General features: G+C 42.4%; 2 protein-coding genes across 3 annotated transcripts in view; one reads left to right on the forward strand and one right to left on the reverse strand.

The window, feature by feature from the left end:
• Positions 1-8,910: 8,910 nt before the first annotated feature.
• On the reverse strand, positions 8,911-11,635 carry LOC311113523 (CST complex subunit STN1-like). 2 transcript variants are annotated; one of them, XM_084156765.1, is made up of 9 exons: positions 11,316-11,635; positions 10,979-11,074; positions 10,787-10,849; positions 10,535-10,711; positions 10,245-10,371; positions 9,966-10,116; positions 9,685-9,822; positions 9,386-9,458; positions 8,911-9,270 (listed from the first exon to the last, which is right to left on the reverse strand). In XM_084156765.1, exons 1-9 carry the CDS (start codon positions 11,461-11,463, stop codon positions 9,113-9,115), a joined length of 1,131 nt encoding a protein of 376 aa, XP_084012891.1. In that variant the 5' UTR covers positions 11,464-11,635; the 3' UTR covers positions 8,911-9,112. The 2 variants fall into 2 exon arrangements, with proteins under 2 accessions (XP_084012891.1, XP_084012890.1); XM_084156764.1 differs by having other exon boundaries at positions 8,954-9,270; positions 10,535-10,849.
• A 482-nt stretch (positions 11,636-12,117) lies between these two features.
• Positions 12,118-25,558, forward strand: part of LOC311113758 (STE20-like serine/threonine-protein kinase) — a 38,859-nt gene continuing 25,418 nt past the window's right edge. Inside the window, exons 1-4 of the mRNA XM_084157064.1 lie at positions 12,118-13,056; positions 14,654-14,818; positions 20,404-20,452; positions 20,899-21,048. Of these exons, the coding sequence (XP_084013190.1) occupies positions 12,904-13,056; positions 14,654-14,818; positions 20,404-20,452; positions 20,899-21,048 (517 nt within the window). The 5' untranslated portion in view covers positions 12,118-12,903. The remainder of the gene's footprint in view (positions 13,057-14,653; positions 14,819-20,403; positions 20,453-20,898; positions 21,049-25,558) is intronic.

The raw sequence follows: 25,558 nt of genomic DNA on the forward strand, positions 1-25,558 counted from the left end.
CCCAACCTAAATCGTAAATCACTGTAGCAGACTACATAATCTAGGTAGAGAGTCATATAAATACGAGGTTAAGGTAATTAGATCTGATATAAATGGCGATTCAGACATTTATCACTGTTATTTTAAGTATTTACAGTAGTTTATTACAATATAATGACATGTATTACTCTCTGAATACCCTGTGACATCAGCAACCAAAGGAAATACAGAAAATATATATTCTGTTCTGTTCTATTCCATTTCTATTCTATTCTTCTGCACTCATGTCAACAGCCAAAGGGGTTTGATGATACATTCAAAAACAAAGAGAGAAAGTACATGCATGGACAAATACAAATGAATCCAACAAGTTTGTGTCCCAGACGCCCAGTGTCCCAGATCTAGCAAGAGAAAGCCCTTGTTCGTCATCATCTCTTGTTGTGATGCAGATGGTTTCAGCTTGGGAGACAAACGTTTCATTCATGCCCGGCATTTCGGAGAAACGTGAATAAGAGCAAATTGGATCTCTGATTATTTAAATGAATGAGCCATGAATCATAGGCTATACAGCTATGATTAGGTTAGCTATTGTTTGATTACTCACCTTTTCCTACCACATTTAGTGACTAGTAACCACAATATAAGACTAAATAAACCAAACTACAATAGTTTATGTCTATGAACGGAGAAAATGACTTACTGTCTCGGTCTCTGTAGAACCCTTGTGTTCCCCAGTTTCCCAGTTCAAGACTGAGGAAGGCTAAGCAGAGTGCTTGGTGGAGCGTAGACTGTGGGCCTAGCCACAAAATTACACTGAACCCCGCCTAAAACACTATACTTAACCTAACTTATAAAACAGAAAGGCATTACATACTGCTAACCAGATGACTTTTATATGGATTATGCGCGGGGATTGAATGAAGTACAAGGATGGAAAGACTACCAACTTTCCATAGTAACCACAACTAAGCTAAATATGGTTATTTTCTAATAGAGACAGATTTATTAATCTAACAGGTAAAAATAGGTTACGGACAAGAAGACAGCTTGAAGATGTGTGTATGTGCATGCGTGTCTGTGGCACCTTAATTGGGGAGGACGGGCTAAAGGTAACGGCTGGAATGGAATAAATGGAATGGTATCGAACTCATCAAGCACATGGGTAGAGTAGATACACACACATGGACCACAGGAGGCTGCTGAGGGCGGCTCATAATGGCTGGAATGGAGTAAATGGAACGGTATCTCATTCCGTTTCATTGACTCCATTCCAGCCATTATTATAAGCCTCCCTCAGCAGCCTCCTGTGGTCCATGTGTGTGTATCTCCTCTTCTCATTCACAAGGTCATACTGTACCAAGAGAACAAAAATGACCAGCCTGCCTTCCAAGTCAAAGTTTAACCAGACCAAGGGCTTTGGTTTGGTAGTGGCTCTATGGTGGGAAACCCCTTTAATACAGGTTTGCATAAGCTCTGCCAATATATTGCCCTTGATCGCCCACCAACCCAACCACCCCTCCTAAAACTGTGGTCTCTTCCAGTATTTACGTCCTCCCCCTCTCTCTACCTTCTCTACCCAGGCAATAGGAAGTGCAGGCCTCCTTTCTCTCTCTCTTCCTCTCCCTACCCACACTCTTAGAAAAAAAGGTGCCATCTAGAACCTAAAACGGTTCTTCAGCTGTCCCCATAGGATAACCCTTTGAAGAACCCTTTTGGGTTCCATGTAGAACTCTTTCCCCAGAGGGTTCTACATGGAACCTGAAAGAGTTCTACCTGGAACCAAAAAGGGTTATCCTATGGGGACAGCCGAAGAACCCTTTTGGTACCCTTTTTTCTAAGAGTGCAGCAGCCAGCAGGAAACAGGAATTGCAGGCATGGACCAGGCAAACAGAGGTTTTTCTGAGAGGGATAAGGAAAAAGAGGTAATTTCCTCCTCTGTCTCTCCCCCTATCTCTCCCACTCGCTGCTTTCAGTCTTGTCATGTAGAGTTGAACAATTCACATAGAGTTGTCCATTGTATCCTGTTTCAATCAGTATAGCTCGGTTACGCAATCCTAGAGGCCTCACTTTGAAATTGCCACATTGCTAGACTACACACACAGTGAGGTACAGTTACAGTATATGGCCATTTTCTCACGGTAAGGGCAAGGACTACCATTGCAAGCCCCACATAATGCCCACACATGTTGTCCGTTTTCGCATCGTGATTCCTGAATGTGTCGACATACAGAAATAACATGGAGCCAGACGCAATGTTTCATGTGGTTTACTGGATATCAAAAGAATAGGATGTGCTACATATTTTATATTGTAAAAAAACTGTTTGTACAGGTTGGTGATGATTAAGACGTGTTGCCTAATAGACATCCCATCATGAAGACTTAGGTTGAAGAAGACTTTCCACTGTTCCAGACATGTAAAGTTCTCCACAGTCATTAGACAACATCTGTCTGTTGTTGAGACATTCAGCAGCATGTGTTCAAGGCTCCAGTAATAACTAACCCCTCCTTTTTATTTTATTTATTTAACCTTTATTTAACCAGGCAAGTCAATTAAGAACAAATTATTATTCATGCTGAACAAAATTATAAACGCAAGATGCAACAATTTGAAAGATTTTACTGCATTACAGTTCATATAAGGAAATCAGTCAATTGAAATAAATTCATTATGCCCTAATACAGATACATTATATACAGAAAAGTATGTGGACACACCTTCCAATTAATGAATTTGGCTATTTCAGCCACACCTGTTGCTGACAGGTGTATAAAATCGAGCACACAGCCAGGCAATCTCCATAGACAAACATTGGCAGTAGAATGGCCTTAGAGAAGAGCTCAGTGACTTTCAACGTGGCACCGTCATAGGATGCCACCTTTCCAACAAGTCAGTTCGTCAAATTTCTGCCCTGCTAGAGCTGCCCCGGTCAACTGTAAGTGCTGTTATTGTGAAGTAGAAACGTCTAGGAGCAACAACGGCTCAGCCGCGAAGTGGTAGGCCACACAAGCTCACAGAACGGGACCGCAGAGTGCTTTAAGCACGTAGCGTGTGAAAATCGTCTGTCCTCGGTTGCAACACTCACTACCGAGTTCCAAACTGCCTCTGGAAGCAATGTCAGCACAAGAACTGTTCGTCGGGAGCTTCATGAAATGGGTTTCCATGGCCAAGCAGCCGCACACAAGCCTAAGATCACCATGTGCAATGCCAAACGTCGGCTGGAGTGGTGTAAAGCTCGCCGCAATTGGACTCTGGAGCAGTGGAAACGCGTTCTCTGGAGGGATGAATCACGCTTTACCATCTGGCATTCCAATGGATGAATCTGGGTTTGGTCGGATGCCAGGAGAACACTACCTGCCCCAATGCATAGTGCCGAGAAGTTTGGTGCAGGAGGAATAATGGTCTGGGGCTGTTTTTCATGGTTCAGGCTAGGCCCCTTAGTTCCAGTGAAGGGAAATCTTAACGCTACAGCATACAATGACATTCTAGATGATTCTGTGCTTCCAACTTTGTGGCAACAATTTGGGGAAGTCCCTTTCCTGTTTCAGCATGACAATGCCCCTGTGCACAAAGCGAGGTCCATACAGAAATGGTTTGTCGAGATTGGTGTGGAAGAACTTGACTGGCCTGCACGGAGCCCTGACCTCAACCCCATCGAACACCTTTGGGATGAATTGGAACGCAGACTGCGATCCAGGCCTAATCGCCCAACATCAGTGCCCGATCTCACTAAGGCTCTTGTGGCTGAATGGAAGCAAGTCCCGGCAGCAATGTTCCAACATCTAGTGGAAAGCCTTCCCAGAAGAGTGGAGGCTGTTATAGCAGCAAAGGGGGGACAAACTCCATATTAATGCCCATGATTTTGGAACGAGATGTTAGACGAGCAGGTGTCCACATACTTTTGGTCATGTAGTGTATGCATCTGTTGGTCACAGATACCTTAAAAAAAGTAGGGGCACAGATCAGAAAACCAGTCAGTATCTGGTGTGAACACCATTTGCCTCATGCAGCGTGACACATCTCCTTCGCATAGAGTTGATCAGGCTGTTGATTGTGGGCTGTGGAATGTTGTCCCACTCCTCTTCAATGGCTGTGCGAAGTTGCTGGATATTGGCGGGACGTGGAACACGCTGTCGTACACGTCCACCCAGAGCATCCCAAACATGCTCAATGGGTGACATGTCTGGTGATGCAGGCTATGGAAGAACTGGGACATTTTCAGCTTTGTTTCAGAACATTACATTCTCTGGCAACAGCTCTGGTGGACATTCCTGCAGTCAGCATGACAATTGCACGCTCCCTCAAAACTTTAGACATCTGTGGCATTGTGTTGTGTGACAAAACTGCACATTTTAGAGTGGCCTTTCATTGTCCCCAGCAAAAGGTGCACCTGTGTAATCAATGACCATGCTGTTTAATCAGCATCTTGATATGCCACACCTGTCAGGTGGATGAATTATCTTGGCAAAGCATAAATGCTCACTAACAGGGATGTAAACACATTTGTGCACAAAATCTGAGAGAAATAAGCTTTTTTGTTCATTGAACATTTCTGGGATCTTTTATTTCAGCTCATGAAACATGGGACCAACACTTTACATGTTCCGTTTATATGTTTGTTCAGCGTACAATGACGGCCTGGCAAGAGTAAAAAAAAGCTTCATGTGGAGACGGGGGCTGGGATAAAAATGGTTTTAAAAAATGGATAAGACAAAACGGACAACACAGACAGAAGACACTGGCAACAGCACAAATACAACAGCAAACAAACATTAGATGTATCTGTGTGCATGTAGGCATGTGTGTTGTGTGTGTGATTTAAAACCACATGCTTCCTTATAAGGCAATGCAAACTAGTGACAACTAGAAACAACTACATGTCATAACTATCTGTTCATCTCTTTGTCCTTTGAACCTCTCCAGGGACACCAGGTCCTGGAGTTTTAGGTTGGCTTGGAGCGAATTTTAAGACCAGCGGGCTGAGTAATGAAAGGACCTTTTTCCATGCTTGGTTCTAACTTTCGGGACTGTTAGCATAAAACAAGATTGAGATCTGAGCTTGTATGTGTTTTCATTTTGAGCTGGAAGAGAGGATGGATAAAATGGCACACATAATCAAATGTAACGCACGCACGCGCACACACACACACACACACACTCCCCCACCACACACACACTTCCAAGGCCTCTTGTTCAGTGACAGGGTGAGCCTGTGTGAAGTGAACAGAGTACAATGACTTCACTGATGACAGACGTCAGCACAGCCCCCTGACTCACACACATACAGACACCTCGCTCTTTCCTGCTGGACCCTATCGTCATCAAACTGAGGAAAACAATGGGCCAAGCCAAAAACCCTTCCTAATAAAAACCCTCAAACGTGATTCTCACAGTGAGCAGTAACCATTCGAAAACAGAGACCTTTTCACTCAGATCATTATTCTGTTTTTGATGGCTCAATAAATATTTGAGTAGGAAACAACACCCTGAAGGCCTGTTTTATGATGCTAAACAACAACTAGCACCGCTGGTTCTGACTAAAGGGACATCCGAAGGGTTTCCAAATGTTGTTGGACTTATTGAGCAGCGGGGGCTGCATTTTAAAAGTAAACAATTTGGATTGCTACCAGCTCTTTTAACATTCGTCTCACCTGAAAAATAAAGAAGCGGTATTGGAAGATTTTCTGTGTCTAAGCAGATATGTGTCCCCCCCCCCCGGGTCAAATGATCACTTCACCCCTGACAATGACTTGTGTCTCATTCCCCCCCTCTCTCTCTCCCTCTGTTCTCATAGGATAAGCATTTCCAGCTGTTTTCACAAACATAGTGTTGAGATTGGTGGAGGGAGATAATATCTCTCTCTCTCCCTCTCCCTCTCCCTCTCCCTCTCCCTCTCGCTCTCTCTCTTTCACACACACACACAAACACTCACTCTCTCTCTCTCACACACACACACACACACACACACACACACACACACACAGTGAGACACGGTCTGGGCATTACTCCCTCCAGTTTCTTCTCACAGTGACTAGCTAGCGGTGATCCCAGGGGCACGGTAGCTACGGAAACTAGGCCAGAGACAGGCCCATGAGACTGCACAGCCCCAAAACACAACTGAACACATCACTGGCCTGGGAAGCACCAGCAACAACTAACAACTTGCAATACATGTAGGATGCCTAATGGTTGAGTAGGTCTATGTGGATCTGTTGGCTATTGGTGCATGATGTTCCTTGCAGGTTAGGTATAATAACTTGTCTGTAAGCTATGATATCCCAAAAGTCTGCATGTGTGTAAATCTTAAAGAGATATTGATTCATAAGCACACTACAGGGAAATTCAGAAACTATAATATATTTGCCTGAGTGAATGATTATTTGAACAGCAACATGGAGTGTTTGAGTTGACAACATATAGTATGATCGTATTTAATGAGTGTTTATAATAACTTGTTTGTTAGCTATGTATAGAGTCCCACGAGTCTGGAGTGAAATGAGATATTGATTCATATGCCTGCTGTAGGCAAAGTTCAAAGATATCACTTTCCCAAGAGTACAGTAAGCTGCCTTGAGGGACCCATAGGTAGACTACAGTAGCTCTGTGTTCAATTGTACAACACAGAGGATGACTACTAAACTAATAGATTAGTATATGATACACATATAAGGGTAGCCTATCCAATCATTCACTTTGGCTAACACCTGCATGATTCTAGACAGGAGGTCCTGTACTAACAGTGAATCTGTCTAATCAGATTCGTTTTAGCTTGAATTGGCAATAAACTATGTCAGGTCTTGTGATTTATAATATAATATATGCAATTTAGCAGACGCTTTTATCCAAAGCGACTTACAGTCATGCCTGCATTCATTTTTAGACTGGGTGGCCCCGGGAATCAAACCCACAACCCTGGCGGTGCAAGCGCCATGCTCTATCAACTGAGCCATACAGGACCACTTATGTCATAAGTAGTATGTCATACCACCATTTATGACACAGGTTGTTATCATTCTCATGACATAGTCTCTACAGATGTGGTATTCTAAGAAACTCCCAGATATACAAACTAGGCTATATTAGTTCCAGTTGAATAATGAATTACTGTTCGGTTCCCATGTTATTGAAAAGGACGTGCCACAGTTGTAACCTGTCATTACTTATATTGTGGGTATTGTCACTAGTTATAACCCTTCTTTATATTCATTGGTTAGGCTATAACACATTCAAATGAATGACAAGAATAGATATGTTCTAAGAGGCCAGTGCCATACACAGAATATCCCATATCCTACACCATTTGATAAATGGAGATATTGATTGCAGACTGAATCAATAACTCGTGAATCATAGGCTAGTTGAATCAAAACTGTGATGAGCTGCGATGACTGGTATATGCTATAAGTGGTGAAACCTTTCCTCGTGTATTATATTCATAAATAGATACAGAATAGATAACGTAGTCACTGTAGTTCGGATTTTGAATGTACCCAGGTAGGTAGATAAATGGTGAGGGGGTATCCTACTCACGTAATGTTTGGATGGATTGCGCCGCTTCTCCACGTCCACGACTTTTACATCCAACACTGTCCGAAACTGCATCTTGACGTTGGAAATGGCTACAGCATACACACACAATAAATGCAATATTCCAGTTCCTGTAGCAGGCTATAGACTCTGCAGTTCAAAAAATATAAAAAGAACATTCATTGAGTGGGTTGTCGATTATAGCTAATGTTCCGGCGCAAGAAATCAAATGTCTTGCCTTGAATATGCGTAATATACCCAAATGTTGAATATATCATAGTCCCTATCAATTCAGAATCTATCTTTATATCCCTAAAACATTCTGCCAGAAATCCAAAAGGCGAGATCTTCACGTTGGACAACAAGGCAGGCTGGCCAGCGGTCGCATGCTGAGAAGGAGGTCACCTCAAATAGGAAAGTGGAGCGAGTTCCTTTGTGTGGACCACAATACCTTCGGCGAGGGGTGCATACCTGCAGGCTATATAGGGTTGGGGTAGGTTAAAAAAAAGCCACCGAATTCACCGCCAAATGCCTCCGGAAGCAAGCAAGGCGCAGAGCAATTTGGGGTGGGGGGATCGATCGAGTGGGATGGGCTTGCTTGTCGTGCCTCCTCCAGTTGGATGAAGCACTTGGGGTAAACTGTGTTGTAGAAGGTTGAAGTCCCATTCCAACTCATAGTTTATGGAATACTTGCATGTAGTTTTGTGTATTTTGGCATTGTCTATATGTTTGTATACATTTAGATATGATTTTGGAAAAGATGTGTAATCATTGTAATAATATTTACGCAGCTGTAATGTTTCCTTAAAGTGCTCCGAAGAGTGGCTACAATGTAGTTAATTACAAACAAATGTTGGACATCACACTGCGCTTGGACCATGTAAGGATACTTTTTATTAATGTGATTGGTTTCAGCATTACAATTAAATTATCTCCATTATCCAAAGCATGTATGTTAAAATAACCATTAAAAAGGCTACGAATAGCTATAACAACCTATTTGTTCCTTAGGCCTAAATAGCATAAACTATTCCATATTGCTTCTCATGGCTCGCAGTTTCTTTGACAGCGCTGGCAACTGAGTCATAAGCCGCTATAGGCTGCTCTCCTCAATAGCTTGGACGTATGGATACAGATGTTTCAAAGTGGACCAATCAGCGACGGGCTGCATCGCGGAGCATATTAACGACGAAATACTGCCCCCGTGTGCAAAATGAACATATGCTCCAAATTGAGTTCTAAATTCAGGTATTATCCACATCATTTACACAACTTTAGCACATTCATTTAAAAAAAAGTATATATATATATATATATAGTAAAAACAGCTTGTCCTGTACTTGTTAAATATACATTCATACATATGTACATAGCTCTAGCATGATTGATAGCAACTGATATCTTGAAGATGGCCATGTTTATTAATAATCAAATGTAGTAAGCTATTCATTTAGCCAGGGTCATATTTATTAGGGCACACAGTATATATCTTTTTGCAACGGAAAACGAAAACATGCGTTTCTTATTAGGCAAGTTCGGATAATACCTCCCCGTTTCACTCCATTTCAGACAGTTTGTGGAATGTCCCAGAATGTCTAAGTCAGCATCAGAGGATAGTGTAATGACTGTCGCTGGTGCTGATAATGTCACTATTACACTCCAGAGCTTTGAGGACCAGCTCCAAGGCTGCCTTGCTCACATTGCGACTGTACCTCTGTCTCACACTGGACAGGACATGCAGGATGTGGCATCCCTTTTCCGCATCTGGCAACGCGAGAGAAAGACCATCAATACATATTATAATACACTGGTATAGCACTGGTGGAGCATTATATTGTAAAGTACTCTACAGAAGTAAGAAGAGGGGAAATGCCCTTACATTTCTCTCGTCTGCAATCTTCCCTAAGAATGTCTCTGATGGCCATGAGAAGATCTTTGTCCTGTTCCGTTACCTAAAGGGGAGAAACATAGTAAAACTTGTGTTATTCCAATATAACCTTCAGTCACCACAATACTGGTGAATAATGAAAGATCAGTCTCAAAATCTTTAATTCTGGTATGCTGAGCACTTTGCTTGTGTCCCACATCCCATGAGCGTCAGCGTTAATGTGTTTGATGAGCTTCACATAGCACTTAGTTCCTCTGTGATATCTATCTTCATGTGCTGCTGCTGCTTACATGGTAGACTTCATCCTGAGATTTGACCTTGCGGAACACCAAGCCTTCGTCCTCCAGGATCTGAAGGCTCTTCTGGAGGAGCTCCCTGAGCTGTTTGAAGGATGTTGATGGACCTGATGATGGACCAGCCTCAGGCTCCTAGCATCAAGTCAGATTTTAAAAAATACGGTCCCACTTTAAATGAACAACAACTTAAAAGCTTAATGATGCCTTCATAAACTCTTTATAAGGCCTACATAGATGTTTCACAAATGATCAAGGCTATATGCATATATGTGTACTTGTTCTGCTGCTATCGGCTGAGGTTGTCTGGAGACCAGAGGCTGTAGAAGGTCCTGGACATCATAGGGTCTGAACCTGGTGACATCTTTCTCTTTCAGGAAGTCCTTCAGGATACGAGTGGCTCTGCCAAGCAGGTAGGAAGCAGAACCACTGCAGGAACACCAAATAAGCCATAAAGATATTCACAAAAATGTCTCTAAATCAAAGTTTGAATTAAATATCATATATAATAGCCAAAATGATGCTGCTCCTTACTGACCAGCAATTATTCAGCCTACCCTTTAATGTTTGGGTTCTGTGCACTGCCGTCCAGTTGGAATGGTTTATCATAGCACTGTCTGTAGAGCTGAGGAACCTCCATCATCCAGGATATCTGGACCGCCATCACCGGGTCTGACACTTTATCTACAACCAACATATTGGGGGGCCAATAAAGATTGTATGGACAAAAATATGTCAGGTTTAATAAACTGTTTAGTTGCGAAATGCACAAGTGTGTGTGTGTGTGTCCATATGCATGCCTGCATCTGAGTGACCATATTCATAGGCGTGTCACCTCTCCACTCACAGTAAGTAGAGGCCATTATCTCTCTCTGTTGTCTGGAGGTCTTGACGGGCCCTCTCACCCTGAGCAGTTCTCCTATCTCCAGGTGGGAGCTGCTGTGTTGGGCTTGCCGTAGTTTCTTCAGCTCATTGGCTGGGTTGAAGTCTCCACGAGCGCTGCTACCGAGAGACCTTGCTCCTGCTGAAGATGATCCAGTCAACAATGAATATGAACAGGGCTGACACACACAGTTAGAATGAGAATACCTGTACTTACATTGATCCCTCCACTGTTTATCTTTCCAGCAAAGGCTGTTTATAACACCAGTACCATCATCAACTGTAAAGCAATTATAACACCCAACCATATTAGATTTACATGTACTCAATATTTGCATGTGAATAACAGTTTGATATGAAGAGGCTAAGTAGGAACATTTAAAATGAATAAATTGAGCTTCATCATTACCTCCATAACAGAAGAAGTCTTCTCTCTCTCGCTTGTACACCACAGTCCCAAGCACATCAACTTTGAATATCGGGTGAGAGTTGTAGAAGTATATGCCTAGGATAGGGGAAATGAAATGTGTTAGCTAGTAAAGTTTAATAAACATTCATTTCATTTCAGTCATTTAGCAGACGCTCTTATCCAGAGCGACTTACAGGAGCAATTAGGGTTAAGTGCCTTGCTCAAGGGCACATCGACAGATTTTTCACCTAGTCGGCTCGGGGATTAGAACCAGCGACCTTTCGGTTACTGGCACAACGCCTTTCTTTAATGTTGTCAAAACTGAAGTTAACAATACCTGGCACTTGACAGGACTCTCTCATCTGTAGGATGTCTTTGACATAGAGCCTGGTGAAAGCGTTGAACATTGGGTCCAGTCCCCACAGCATTGAAGGTGGTTCCTCCCATACACTATCCTCCTCTGGATCCTTCGCTTCGGGCTGCATACCATCATCGGCCACTCACCACACGCGACGAAAGACAACCAAAAGTGGCAAGCTAACCTACTTACTATCTCTCCCTCGCTTGGTTAGTTTGTTTCGCATCATTTTCCCGGGAAATGCTTTGAGATTTGAGCAAATATTTGCACAGCTTCCGCAAAAGTCCAAGTTTCCGGTCACATGAATTTTCCACACGTAAATGTATATATAAAGAAATGAAAATAGAACAGAATAAATAAACCATGTATTTATGTAAACATATTTTAACCATGAATGACGATTATTAATAGATGTACATGTGGTAAAGATAACAATGTTGAAAAGTTTGCGCCTGTATGTGCGAGTGCACGTCTCGCATGGGTATCTGGGACATGTCGTTTTAAGCAATAGAACGAGAGAAGAAAGAAACCCATCACTGTATCTGAGACTGGACTCTCTCTCATATTGATGCAATTATCAGAATTTAACATTTTCAATATTAGGGGAAATGTGCAATCATTTTTAATGAGGCTATATGGCTTTTCTTTCTCGTTTAATTTAACTTATGATTTACTAAATGTTGCAGGGCTGAACAATAGGCCTAGGCTATAAATGCATTGAATAGGCTTCTACAAAATGTCATACTCTTTAAAAGTTTTCTTGAATTTATGAATAATTTATAACACTAATCATGCTGGCCTCCAGTGCTGACGATGGAAGCAACGCGCTCTAGATGCTCTTTCCTCCACCTTCAATCAAGCGTGAAGAAGCGAAAGAACTACAGTTGCGCGCTCATGAACGCGCATTTGACACCAAATCCGCTAGATTACTGGACCCCGTGCCTCGCCAAGGGAAAGAAGATTGTTTTACCATACCGACGGTGTTTTTATTCGCTATATATACATTCAAGAGATTTTGGGCGATCGAATATTCAAGTTCATGGAATATAATTATTTGGAAGGGTTGTTTCTTTACCTTCTCTATCTGCTCTTTGGTTGAGGAAAGAGCCCTGCCGCATGCGTTGTCAGGCCAGTGTTGGTTGTTCTGAGTTAAGGAACAACAGCAGCTTCCCGAGCTTACTTTGCACCGTGGAAGTCTATTCTTTGGACGGAAATACAATGCCAGGAGACATCAATGTGAATATTGTTGTTGTAAGAATCAACAATAGCCCATGATGTCGGCTGAACTTTCATTTTGTTATGGGATAACGGTGATATCGTTGCCATAATAACGGGTTGATCAACAATGATTTGAGTTTAACAGTATTTGAAAGAATTCTGAATTGTTATAATACTGTAACATATTGAATATGCCACCTCAGGGTCTGCTTGACTCACAAGAACACACCAAGGGACCTAAGTAAACACAACAATTAAAGTCCTATGCAGTAGAATGCACTGATGATCTTCGTATTGCTGGATATTCATTCCTTTGTCAACTATCTATCTGAAGAAGGCAGGCTTGAAAATGGCATCCTTTTTCAATTTCCGTAAAATCTTTAAATTGGGTGCTGAGAAGAAGAAGAAACAGTATGAGCATGTCCACAGAGATGAGAACCCAGAGGAGATATGGGAGATCATTGGAGAACTGGGGGATGGAGCCTTTGGAAAAGTCTACAAGGTATGAAGGGTCATTTTGGGTCATTGTAGATCTCTTCTGATTCATTGTAGCAATGATGATGACACGTTACAATTACAGTTTGGTACCATGTTTCAAGAATCATCAATCATGTCGTGTGTGTGTTCATCTCAGTCCACTCTCTGCTGTAACCAATTGGAGTAAAATAGCCTACATCCTGTTCCTTGGAATTCCTCACTTAGGCTATAACAGGATGTGTTACCCCTTACACTATGTTTAGGACTAAACCCAACATTGGATTAATGACTGCCATTCTTTTCATTTTGGTCAACATTGTCAACTACACTGCCTCCAGTCCACACACACGCATACACACACAGCTATTTCTTCCCTAACTCTGATTGTTAGGCCATTCACAGCAGCCCTAAACCATGTTAGATGAGTCCCTATAAATTGTGGCATTGTTTTCACCGACCTCAATGCATGGGCAGAGCAAAAAGCATCATTTACATGAGTGACATTGAATTTGATCACCCATGAGTGGAGGGCCAAAACCGGTAGCAGGGTGCTTTGTCGAAACTATTCCAATTAGCGTGTTTGTTTTTTCTGTAGCCACAAGCCTATTTTTGGGTATGATATAATAGTATAATAATAGCTATCTGGATCCCTACCATGAATGTGCTCCGTTTTCAATTTATTTCTGATCTAATAATAGGACTGTGTGTGGTCAGTTATGGTTTCTAAATCTAACTATTACTTGTTGTAGAGAATCCATATGCCTTAGTCAGTTTAGTAACATATGCCATGTGAAGTTGCCTACTACTACAACCAAACCATAGGCTGCTCCAGCAGCAAAGCACAACAACATGTACTATAATACTACTCCTAAGAATAGTAAATGATTGACCTTTCTGGCATTACTAGGGATACAACAGGTCAATCGAAGCACATCTATGGGAAGTACATTTCAAAGTAAAATTCAAACATCCTGAGCTGAGAGTCATCTCTACGAAACCAACTATAATATGCTGCAATCTCATGATGAGTCATCCTATTGGAACCGGCCTCTAAACTCCCAATCGATTCATAGTGAAAGAGAAGTGTGTGTGTGTGTGCGTGTGCGTGTGTGCATGCTGAATATGGATCCATCCTGTGAATGTAATCATGTGTATTGTGATAATGCATTTAAAGCATTTAAATGGCAGACATGACCTGAGGAACACACTCAGGTTAAGAGGAAGTGCCATATCCCATATCACTGCGGGCCGCATCCAGCACATCCTGCTATGAGACACAACCAAAACAAACAGCAGACAGTTCCACTTCAAATGGAATTGGAAGTTATGCTGTGATGGTTTTCATCAATGATGTGACAAATACATTTGAAAAAAGTGTCAGTTGGCTGCTTTTAGCTTTTTGTGAACATCATGTGAAATCTGATATCAACTCTCTCTTGACTCCTATTATGAGAGCAACAACGGAACCCATTCTATTCTATCATTTCCATTGTCATGAAGCCCCCAAAATAACACTCTCACTCAACGTTGTATGTCTTCTGCGAATGTCAACAGAACTCGGTCTATTCCATTGTCAGAAGCTAGCATAATAACCCTCTCACTTCTTCCTGTTTGTCTCCTAGGCCCAGAACAAGCTGACAGGCATTCTGGCTGCAGCTAAAGTGATCGATACCAAGACGGAGGAGGAGCTGGAGGACTATATGGTAGAGATCGATATCCTGGCCTCCTGCGACCATCACAACATAGTGAAGCTGCTGGACGCCTTCTACTACGACAGCAAGCTATGGGTGAGTAGGGATTGGGGTTCTCAGTGGAGGCTGTGCTTTGTTAGCAGTACTGCTGTAATAGTTTATTGATAATAGTCATAGCACAAACTCTGAAGGTCTATTGACCGAAACATTGGTTGTGAGATTAAATGGTTTATGGAGCATCAGCTAAGATCAGCAGTGTGCTGCAGTGTCTTCCTTTGTTGGGGCATCTTAACTAGGCTAATACGAGTTGTGAGGACTGACCTGTGTCATGGCTATCAGTACAATGGAATGTTTATCCTCCTCTCACACTACCTCGCTTATCGTCTTCCTTGGTCAAAGTTCAAACTAACACAGATACTAGCAGCATTTATGATAGGTTATCACCCTATTTGAATATGGAAATTCATTTTTGTATTACAGTATATTATTATGTAGCCTTTTTCGTCTTCACAATATCACTGAGTGATGTTTCTTTCTGTCACCTCCCAAAATAACTAGAGTCCATCCATATCACCCTCTCTTCGTGTACACATTGTTTTAGTTCTCACCTTCGGGATGGTGGTCACTTCCTGTGAATTTTGATTGGATTTGGAGATCTAGTTTCAGATCGCTTTTCCGGGGCACACCTGTGTCCATAGATAAGGATGACATAATTGCATTAGGGAAGTGGTCATGTACATTTGTACACTCAGGGATCGCAAAGTAGTTGATCGTATCTAACTAGCTAGTAATAAGGGCCCTTCTCTTTGGTTTTGGTCTTCTTGGCATAGGACACCTAAAGTGAAACAAGCTACAGTGGGGGAAAAAAGTATTTAGTCAGCCACCAATTGTGCAAGTTCTCCCACTTAAAAAGATGAGAGAGGCCTGTAATTTTCATCATAGGTACACGTCAACTATGACAGACAAAATGAGGGAAAACAATCCAGAAAATCACATTGTAGGATTTTTAATGAATTTATTTGCAAATTATGGTGGAAAATAAGTATTTGGTCAATAACAAACGTTTCTCAATACTTTGTTATATACCCTTTGTTGGCAATGACACAGGTCAAACGTTTTCTGTAAGTCTTCACAAGGTTTTCACACACTGTTGCTGGTATTTTGGCCCATTCCTCCATGCAGATATCCTCTAGAGCAGTGATGTTTTGGGGCTGTCGCTGGGCAACACAGACTTTCAACTCCCTCCAAAGATTTTCTATGGGGTTGAGATCTGGAGACTGGCTAGGCCACTCCAGGACCTTGAAATGCTTCTTACGAAGCCACTCCTTCGTTGCCCGGGCGGTGTGTTTGGGATCATTGTCATGCTGAAAGACCCAGCCACGTTTAATCTTCAATGCCCTTGCTGATGGAAGGAGGTTTTCACTCAAAATCTCACGATACATGGCCCCATTCATTCTTTCCTTTACACGGATCAGTCGTCCTGGTCCCTTTGCAGAAAAACAGCCCCAAAGCATGATGTTTCCACCCCCATGCTTCACAGTAGGTATGGTGTTCTTTGGATGCAACTCAGCATTCTTTGTCCTCCAAACACGACGAGTTGAGTTTTTACCAAAAAGTTATATTTTGGTTTCATCTGACCATATGACATTCTCCCAATCCTCTTCTGGATCATCCAAATGCACTCTAGCACACTTCAGACGGGCCTGGACATGTAGTGGCTTAAGCAGGGGGACACGTCTGGCACTGCAGGATTTGAGTCCCTGGCGGCATAGTGTGTTACTGATGGTAGGCTTTGTTACTTTGGTCCCAGCTCTGCAGGTCATTCACTAGGTCCCCCCTTGTGGTTCTGGGATTTTTGCTCACCGTTTTGTTATCATTTTGACCCCACGGGGTGAGATCTTGCGTGGAGCCCCAGATCGAGGGAGATTATCAGTGGTCTTGTATGTCTTCCATTTCCTAATAATTGCTCCCACAGTTGATTTCTTCAAACCAAGCTGCTTACCTATTGCAGATTCAGTCTTCCCAGCCTGGTGCAGGTCTACAATTTTGTTTCTGTTGTCCTTTGACAGCTCTTTGGTCTTGGCCATAGTGGTGTTTGGAGTGTGACTGTTTGAGGTTGTGGACAGGTGTCTTTTATACTGATAAGTTCAAACAGGTGCCATTAATACAGGTAATGAGTGGAGGACAGAGGAGCCTCTTAAAGAAGAAGTTACAGGTCTGTGAGAGCCAGAAATCTTGCTTGTTTGTAGGTGACCAAATACTTATTTTCCACCATAATTTGCAAATAAATTCATTAAAAATCCTACAATGTGATTTTCTGGATTTCTTTTTCTCATTTTGTCTGTCATAGTTGACGTGTACCTATGATGAAAATTACAGGCCTCTCTCATCTTTTTAAGTGGGAGAACTTGCACAATTGGTGGCTGACTAAATACTTTTTCCCCCCACTGTATATAGGAATATAATACAAAAGAATACCTATAAAACAAAGGCATTTCCACCTTTCATTCAGGTAAAATAGAAGGAAAAAATCTAATTTTTATTCAACAAATAATACATTATATCAAATCTAAAAAGTCAGTGCTTCTAAGGTGCTACCTGATAGGTTACATACCCTAGCCTCCCAAGAGCTCCAAAGGAGAACACGAGACAAAAGCTCCCTCGTTTTTTTCAAGCTGGGAAAGAATTAATGGTATGACATAGTGGCTCCCTGTGTCTCCTTCCTTGCTGACATAGAAATATCCACATAGACATATTATCAGTAATCCGACTCATCAAAAGCTGTGATGATGACCTGCAGTATTTGGTTACACTGCAGCTCTGTTGAGTGCTCGGCCCTTTCCTCTCCGTTGTCTGCCGAACAATGGCTTCTAGCCCAATGGAGGTTGTGTATTGATTATTATCTAGGCTTACATGGTAGCTGGTGTGTAAATAGAGAAAGCGAGAGATTAGTACAGGAGCTCTTACTGTAGATGAAAGACTAGAGGTTCTAAAAGGTTGTGTAGAAGTTAAGTCTCTGGGGAATGCTTTATTTTGTCTTCCTCATCTGATATGGCTCTAATAACAATGTGGTAACCACATTATGTTTTTTAAGGATTAAGGGTTAGATTAATGACAGTAGCAATTTTATGTTTCCTCAATTTCACTTAACTTCAGTCTCAAACTTTTATCATGCACGTACCCACTTTGCAAGTTATTGGATAGACTAGAGCTAGCCCTATATATAATGCAGAGTGGCTGCGGATCCCACTTTTCTGTACCCCTCTTCCCGGCAGCTAAACGTCCTGAAGCTTCTGCACATGTACAGGATTCTCTACTTTACGCACAGTCTCTGCTCTACTCGTAGAGAACAGGCTACTCTGGCGAACTGTGCTCGTTTAATAATGTTAGTTCAAAGCTGAATCAATGTCTGCAAGATCACATAATGATACTATTCTACATAACAGAATGCGCCACTAGGCAAAACATGTGCTTTGATTGAAACTAAACACATGTAGGCTATGCTACAGTTTGTGACCACCATCTGGTCTAAAATGCGCTCACTGTACATAATTCAAAACAACACTGTAGGCTACCTCGAAACAACACTATATAACTCAAGAAGATCTAAAGGCATATCCCCATGAAACTGATTGAGATCAAATGGTTGGATGCAGATGCTTCATGGACGTTTCACCAGTAAAACTTGAAGAATGATCATTAGCGATTGACTGTGAGAAATGTGAATGGAGGGTGACCAAAACATTATTTGCGTAAAAGTAAAGGTAAAGAAACATGCGCAGAACGTGATTCAGATCTTCAGCTCTGGGGAAAAGGGACGGAGCTGTTACCTACGGATCCGCAGCCTCAGCCATTCTAATATGGTGCATACACAGCACGTTTCCTATCCTAACCACAATGTACTTGACCTTAAGACTGTTGGTTAGGCCTAATCATGGGTCAGATCATAGGCCTATATTTTCATATGTTGCATATCTTTGTCTCCCAAATCACACTTTTAACTGTTGGTTAGCAGCTGTGTGGCTAAGATCCTATTTCAGAGTTGTGTCCTCCCTCTCTCTCTACACCACATGAATGGCTCCTCAGAGGGCTGTGTGTGCTGGGAGAGGAAGTCATGGCGACAGCCCTGTAGTTCCTCTCTACCCGCCTGCCACTGTAAAGACCCACTGTTTGGCCTATTGTACATGCAGCTGGACTGAAACAACAGCTCGCCTACCAATGAAACAACACTACAAGGGCTTGTATGAATGACAAGACTGTTTCAAGGCTTAGGCTAGGCGGAGCATACTGTCTTATTTTAGAGTTTTGTTGGGGAGGGTAAAATGGTCTTGAAAGGTTTTTGTTGAATTTTATGTTTGTTGTGGTTGTAATAAGGCCAAACTAAGAATTGGTTCTTCTTAGAAAGGTCACATGGGTCATTGTTGCCATAATTATGTTTGGCTCAATAGGTGAACAGGTGAACTGCCCTCTAAATACTCGCCAAAAGGAGAATAGAGAGTACCAATAATTTCTCAATGACTGTGTTACATTGAGGAAGTGTGTTTTGTCTTCCTCTTCTTGGCACCAAATATGTCTTCCATTGTTTCACTGTCGGTGTCTCAATTTTTACTGTATTGAGCACAGTAGGGCCGTGGATAACTTGAGCTTGTTATTTTGTTTTTGTTAGCCTAATTGTTTCTCTGTTGTATCCCTAATGTTAGCAGCATGCTAGGCTAGGTTAGGCTATAGCCCTGATACAGTCCAAAGTCTTTTGACATATCAGGCCTATGCTAGTCTAACGATACTACCTCCCTGCACTGAATGGCTAGGTGTCTCTCTCCTCCAAATACCTAGCCTTACAGCTACTGCAGCTAAAGCTAGCTCCCTCCCTCCTATTTGGGGAAAGGGCTACGTTCTAGCTAGCTACGCTAGGCTAGGCTACATGTGTATACCATGAGAAAGCCTTCAGAGCAAAGCAAAGCAACAGAATGGCTCCTCTCCGTCCAATCCTCTTACCTCAGCGGCGCAAGGCGGCCATATTGAGAGCTCCTTAAAACCATTTAGGGCTCAGCAGGTTTCATTCACTGAACCTGGGCAGGAGGAGGTTCACTGTTAAACTCACTCTGAAATTGTTATACACAGCAGGGCCTGTATTCACAAAACATCTCAGTATGAGTTCTCATCTAGGATCAGGTCCTCTCTAATGTCCATATAATCAAATTCATTATGATCTAAAAGGGGAAAATGATCCTAGATTAGAACTCCTACTCTGAGACACTTTGAGAATACGGCCACAGGGGGGGGGGGGGTGGCTTTTAAGTATGAAGGGTGGAAGGGTGCTGGTCCATAGTGTAACGACTTAGGCCTGATTGATGGATTGGATAGGTAGAGTTAAGTGTGTTGCGTCTTGTTGTCATTGAACTTGATACCCTTTAAGACCCTCTCTGCATTGGATTGTAAGGCTACTGGATCCAGACAGGACTTGACAACGACCACATGACACAGTTTGATGTTGGCCTATAGTACCATGGAAATGGGGCTTACTTTGTATAGCTGTAAACACTCAAAAGTACTATTGTTTGTTGTAAATGTATGGTATGTTTACCTGTTATGGTATTTTTACCTCATTAGATGAATGCTGTGAGTTTTCTTTAATCCACTGTAATGGATCTAATGTAACCATTCTTCTCTTTTTTTTGTAGATCCTGATAGAGTTCTGTGCAGGTGGAGCGGTGGATGCCGTCATGCTGGGTGAGTCAGCCTTCCTACATCCTACTTCTAAAGAATATGATAAGCAGATGAGTGATAAATCATTTGTAACAATGGTAAATGTATTTCAATGTATTATGTGACTGAAATGTGAGAGATATAACAGTATAGCAACAGTTAACTGATATTGAACTACCAGTGATCAGCACCAACAAGATGTAGACCAACCACATACTACATTGATAAGGTATCAGCATTAACATTCTACATTGATACAGCCGTAAGCCAGCTCAGTCCTTTTACTACTGTTAGTCCTATTACTGTGTGAAAGGACTGAGGGAGTGTGTGTACGTGTGTTTACCCTGTGTGTGTGTACCCTGTGAGTGACTGCATGAGTGAAACCCAGTGTGAGTGAAACCCAGTGTGAGTGAAACCCAGTGTGTGAGAAGGAATGCTAAGTATGTGTTTCTGTGGCCCCGGCCCCTCAGAGCTAGAGAGGCCCCTGACGGAGCCCCAGATCCGGGTGGTGTGTAAGCAGACCCTCCAGGCCCTCCTCTACCTCCATGACAACAAGGTGATCCACAGAGACCTGAAGGCTGGGAACATCCTGCTATCCCTGAACGGAGACGTCAAACTGGGTAAGAGACTGGGGAATAGGGACTGGGAGTTTCCTAACCCAGTGTTTCCCAAACCTCTCCTCGGGGAACCCCAGCCATTCCATGTATTAGAACTATTCCACAGCTAGCACACCTGATTCAACTTGTCAACAATCAAACCCTTGGATAGGTGTATCAGGTGATGTAGTTCAGGGCTACAACAAAATTGTGAAATGTCCAGGGGTCCCCGAGGAGAGGTTTGAAAACCACTGTCCTAACCAACTATCCGTGCTTAACATTTACGTTTGGTCCTTTAGTAGAAGACACTCTTACAGTCAATGCACTACCATACACTCTTAGAAAAAGGGTTCTTCGGCTGTCGCTCCACCATTTCCTGGTTGCTAAAATTGTAATAGTTCGCCTAATTTTGTGACAAAACAAGCAATGTGTAGAGAATCATTGTACCATCTAAACCGCTGTGAAATATATTTTCTTGTTATTTGTAAATCAGGTTCCCTTTATCTAATATTAGGTTTTGGTTGAAGATTTGATAACATTCAGTATAACAAATATGCAAACGTAGAAACAATTTGAAAGGGGGCAAAGACTTTTTCACAGCACTGTATTTTCAGCTGTTTGAAGTTGGTTCAATGATGTTATATTGTAGCCGTCATCTACGAATCAGTTATGTCACTCAGTTATGGCAACGCTAACTGCTTTCAAATCGATTGCGTGTTTGGAAAGCCTGCATGTCATCATTGTTCAGTCCTATTGGTACCCAGTGAGTGGTGCTCCACACAGTAAGATCCAGGCTCATCATGCAGTAGGTTGTGGATTAGGATGAGTCATAACTTTGTGCATGTAACAGGCTAGGGTTTGTATCAGTACAGTGACATAACAAAGGTGTCTGTGAAAGTGCCTGTTTGCATGTCAGTGACAGGCAGTGAGGGCCTTTGTGTGAAAGATGAATCACACACAAACACAAATACACAAATACACATGATGTCATCGTCCAGATGCACGCATTACGTAAACATATGTTTTGTTGTTGCATGTTGTTCGTGTCGCTAACATGATTACTGTTATGGTTTTGAATAAGCCTGGATTTGTCGGAAGACCTATATGTATTTCAGAAACAATTGTCTAACTTGTGGGACAACATGTATAGATAGTATAGATAGGCTTAGGCTTAGGCTTAGGCCGGGGGTCTTCAACATTGTCTTGCCCAGGGACCCCCTCCCAGGCAAACCAGCGACCCAGGGACCCCTATCATACGTTAGAAAAAAAAAAAAAAGTCATTTCTTGTCTTATCATCAGGTGAATGATACTGACAAGGAGAAGTAATTAGCATGTTTAAATGTATAGATTTGGTAGATCGTTTTTCATTATTTTGACTTCCGCACATCATAATCAAAGATACTGGTATCTAACCCAAGATACAGTGGGGAAAAAAGTATTTAGTCAGCCACCAATTGTGCAAGTTCTCCCACTTAAAAAGATGAGAGGCCTGTAATTTTCATCATAGGTACACATCAACAATGACCGAGAAAATGAGAAAGAAAAATCCAGAAAATCACATTGTAGGATTTTTTATGAATTTATTTGCAAATTCTGGTGGAAAATAAGTATTTGGTCAATAACAAAAGTTTCTCAATACTTTGTTATATACCCTTTGTTGGCAATGACACAGGTCAAACGTTTTCTGTAAGTCTTCACAAGGTTTTCACACACTGTTGCTGGTATTTTGGCCCATTCCTCTATGCAGATCCCCTCTAGAGCAGTGATGTTTTGGGGCTGTCGCTGGGCAACACGGACTTTCAACTCCCTCCAAAGATTTTCTATGGGGTTGAGATCTGGAGACTGGCTAGGCCACTCCAGGACCTTGAAATGCTTCTTACGAAGCAACTCCTTCGTTGCCCGGGCGGTGTGTTTGGGATTATTGTCATGCTGAAAGACCCAGCCATGTTTCATCTTCAATGCCCTTGCTGATGGAAGGAGGTTTTCACAAAAAATCTCACGATACATGGCCCCATTCATTCTTTCCTTTACACGGATCAGTCGTCCTGGTCCCTTTGCAGAAAAACAGCCCCAAAGCATGATGTTTCCACACCCATGCTTCACAGTAGGTATGGTGTTCTTTGGATGCATCTCAGCATTCTTTGTCCTCCAAACACGACGAGTTGAGTTTTTACCAAAAAGTTCTATTTTGGTTTCATCTGACCATATGACATTCTCCCAATCCTCTTCTGGATCATCCAAATGCACTCTAGCAAACTTCAGACGGGCCTGGACATGTACTGGCTTAAGCAGGGGGACACGTCTTGCACTGCAGGATTTGAGTCCCTGGCGGCGTAGTGTGTTACTGATGGTAGGCTTTGTTACTTTGGTCCCAGCTCTCTGCAGGTCATTCACTAGGTCGCCCCGTGTGGTTCTGGGATTTTTGCTCACCGTTCTTGTGATCATTTTGACCCCACGGGGTGAGATCTTGCGTGGAGCCCCAGATCGAGGGAGATTATCAGTGGTCTTGTATGTCTTCCATTTCCTAATAATTGCTCCCACAGTTGATTTCTTCAAACCAAGCTGCTTACCTATTGCAGATTCAGTCTTCCCAGCCTGGTGCAGGTCTACAATTTTGTTTCTGGTGTCCTTTGACAGCTCTTTGGTCTTGGCCATAGTGGAGTTTGGAGTGTGACTGTTTGAGGTTGTGGACAGGTGTCTTTTATACTGATAACAAGTTCAAACAGGTGCCATTAATACAGGTAACGAGTGGAGGACAGAGGAGCCTCTTAAAGAAGAAGTTACAGGTCTGTGAGAGCCAGAAATCTTGCTTGTTTGTAGGTGACCAAATACTTATTTTCCACCATAATTTGCAAATAAATTCATTAAAAATCCTACAATGTGATTTTCTGGATTTCTTTTTCTCAATTTGTCTGTCATAGTTGACGTGTACCTATGATGAAAATTACAGGCCTCTCTCATCTTTTTAAGTGGGAGAACTTGCACAATTGGCGGCTGACTAAATACTTTTTTTCCCCACTGTACACCACCGGTGTCGTTTCCAATGGGAGCAAATGAAGCGTAGTGGGCAGAACAAGCAAGAAGGTGGGCAGAGCCAAGCACCAGCTAGCGCAATCCTATTGGCGCATTCTAGCATGTATTTGCATATTTCTGTTAGGGAACGCCTAGTCTGTGAAGTGTGCGTGCGTAATAACTAAATTTGCCCTTGCACTCCTAAACAATGCAATTTTTAAAAACTTATAAAGGGTCAAGTCTACAAAACTTAGTGCACTCTGTTCAAAACAAATGTTATAGTTTTGGGAAGGGAACTGTATTGTTTAATCAATTAAGAAATTAGCAGAATTTCGGCCAAGTTTCATCTAGCTTCATCTTCTCCCACTTCCCGCCACTGGACTTCCTCTCTTCATCATATTTGGTGGTAGTTTTAAACGGATGCTTCAGATTTATACATCCGGTGTGACATCTGTGTTTATACAGTGGGGAGAACAAGTATTTGATACACTGCCGATTTTGCAGGTTGTCCTACTTACAAAGCATGTAGAGGTCTGTAATTTTTATCATTGGTACACTTCAACTGTGAGAGATGGAATCTAAAACAAAAATCTAGAAAATCACATTGTATGATTTTTAAGTAATTAAATTGCATTTTATTGCATGACATAAGTATTTGATCACCTACCAACCAGTAAGAATTCTGTCTCTCACAGACCCGTTAGTTTTTCTTTAAGAAGCCCTCCTGTTCTCCACTCATTACCTGTATTAACTGCACCTGTTTGAACTCGTTACCTGTATAAAAGACACCTGTCCACACACTCAATCAAACAGACTCCAACCTCTCCACAATGGCCAAGACCAGAGAGCTGTGTAAGGACATCAGGGATACAATTGTAGACCTGCACAAGGCTGGGATGGGCTACAGGACAATAGGCAAGCAGCTTGGTGAGAAGGCAACAACTGTTGGCGCAATTATTAGAAAATGGAAGAAGTTCAAGATGACGGTCAATCACCCTCGGTCTGGGGCTCCATGCAAGATCTCACCTCGTGGGGCATCAATGATCATGAGGGATCAGCCCAGAACTACACGGCAGGACCTGGTCAATGACCTGAAGAGAGCTGGGACCACAGTCTCAAAGAACCATTAGTAACACACTACGCCGTCATGGATTAAAATCCTGCAGCGCACGCAAGGTCCCCCTGCTCAAGCCAGCGCATGTCCAGGCCTGTCTGAAGTTTGCCAATGACCATCTGGATGATCCAGAGGAGGAATGGGAGAAGGTCATGTGGTCTGATGAGACAAAAATAGAGCTTTTTGGTCTAAACTCCACTCGCCGTGTTTGGAGGAAGAAGATGGATGAGTACAACCCCAAGAACACCATCCCAATCGTGAAGCATGGAGGTGGAAACATCATTCTTTGGGGATGCTTTTCTGCAAAGGGGACAGGACGACTGCACCATATTGAGGGGAGGATGGATGGGGCCATGTATCGCGAGATCTTGGCCAACAACCTCCTTCCCTCAGTAAGAGCATTGAAGA

The sequence above is a fragment of the Coregonus lavaretus genome (assembly GCF_964263955.1).
Source record: "Coregonus lavaretus genome assembly, chromosome: 40".
NCBI classification, from domain to species: Eukaryota; Metazoa; Chordata; class Actinopteri; order Salmoniformes; family Salmonidae; genus Coregonus; species Coregonus lavaretus.

Coding starts and splice junctions, on each gene's coding strand:
- LOC311113523 (XM_084156764.1), bottom strand. CDS start 11,463: ATGCAGCCCGAAGCGAAGGATCCAGAGGAGGATAGTGTATGGGAGGAA. Junction 9,823..9,965: donor AGCCGATAGCAGCAGAACAA/GTACACATATAT, acceptor ACTTGATGCTAG/GAGCCTGAGGCTGGTCCATC. Junction 9,271..9,385: donor AGATTGCAGACGAGAGAAAT/GTAAGGGCATTT, acceptor TCGCGTTGCCAG/ATGCGGAAAAGGGATGCCAC.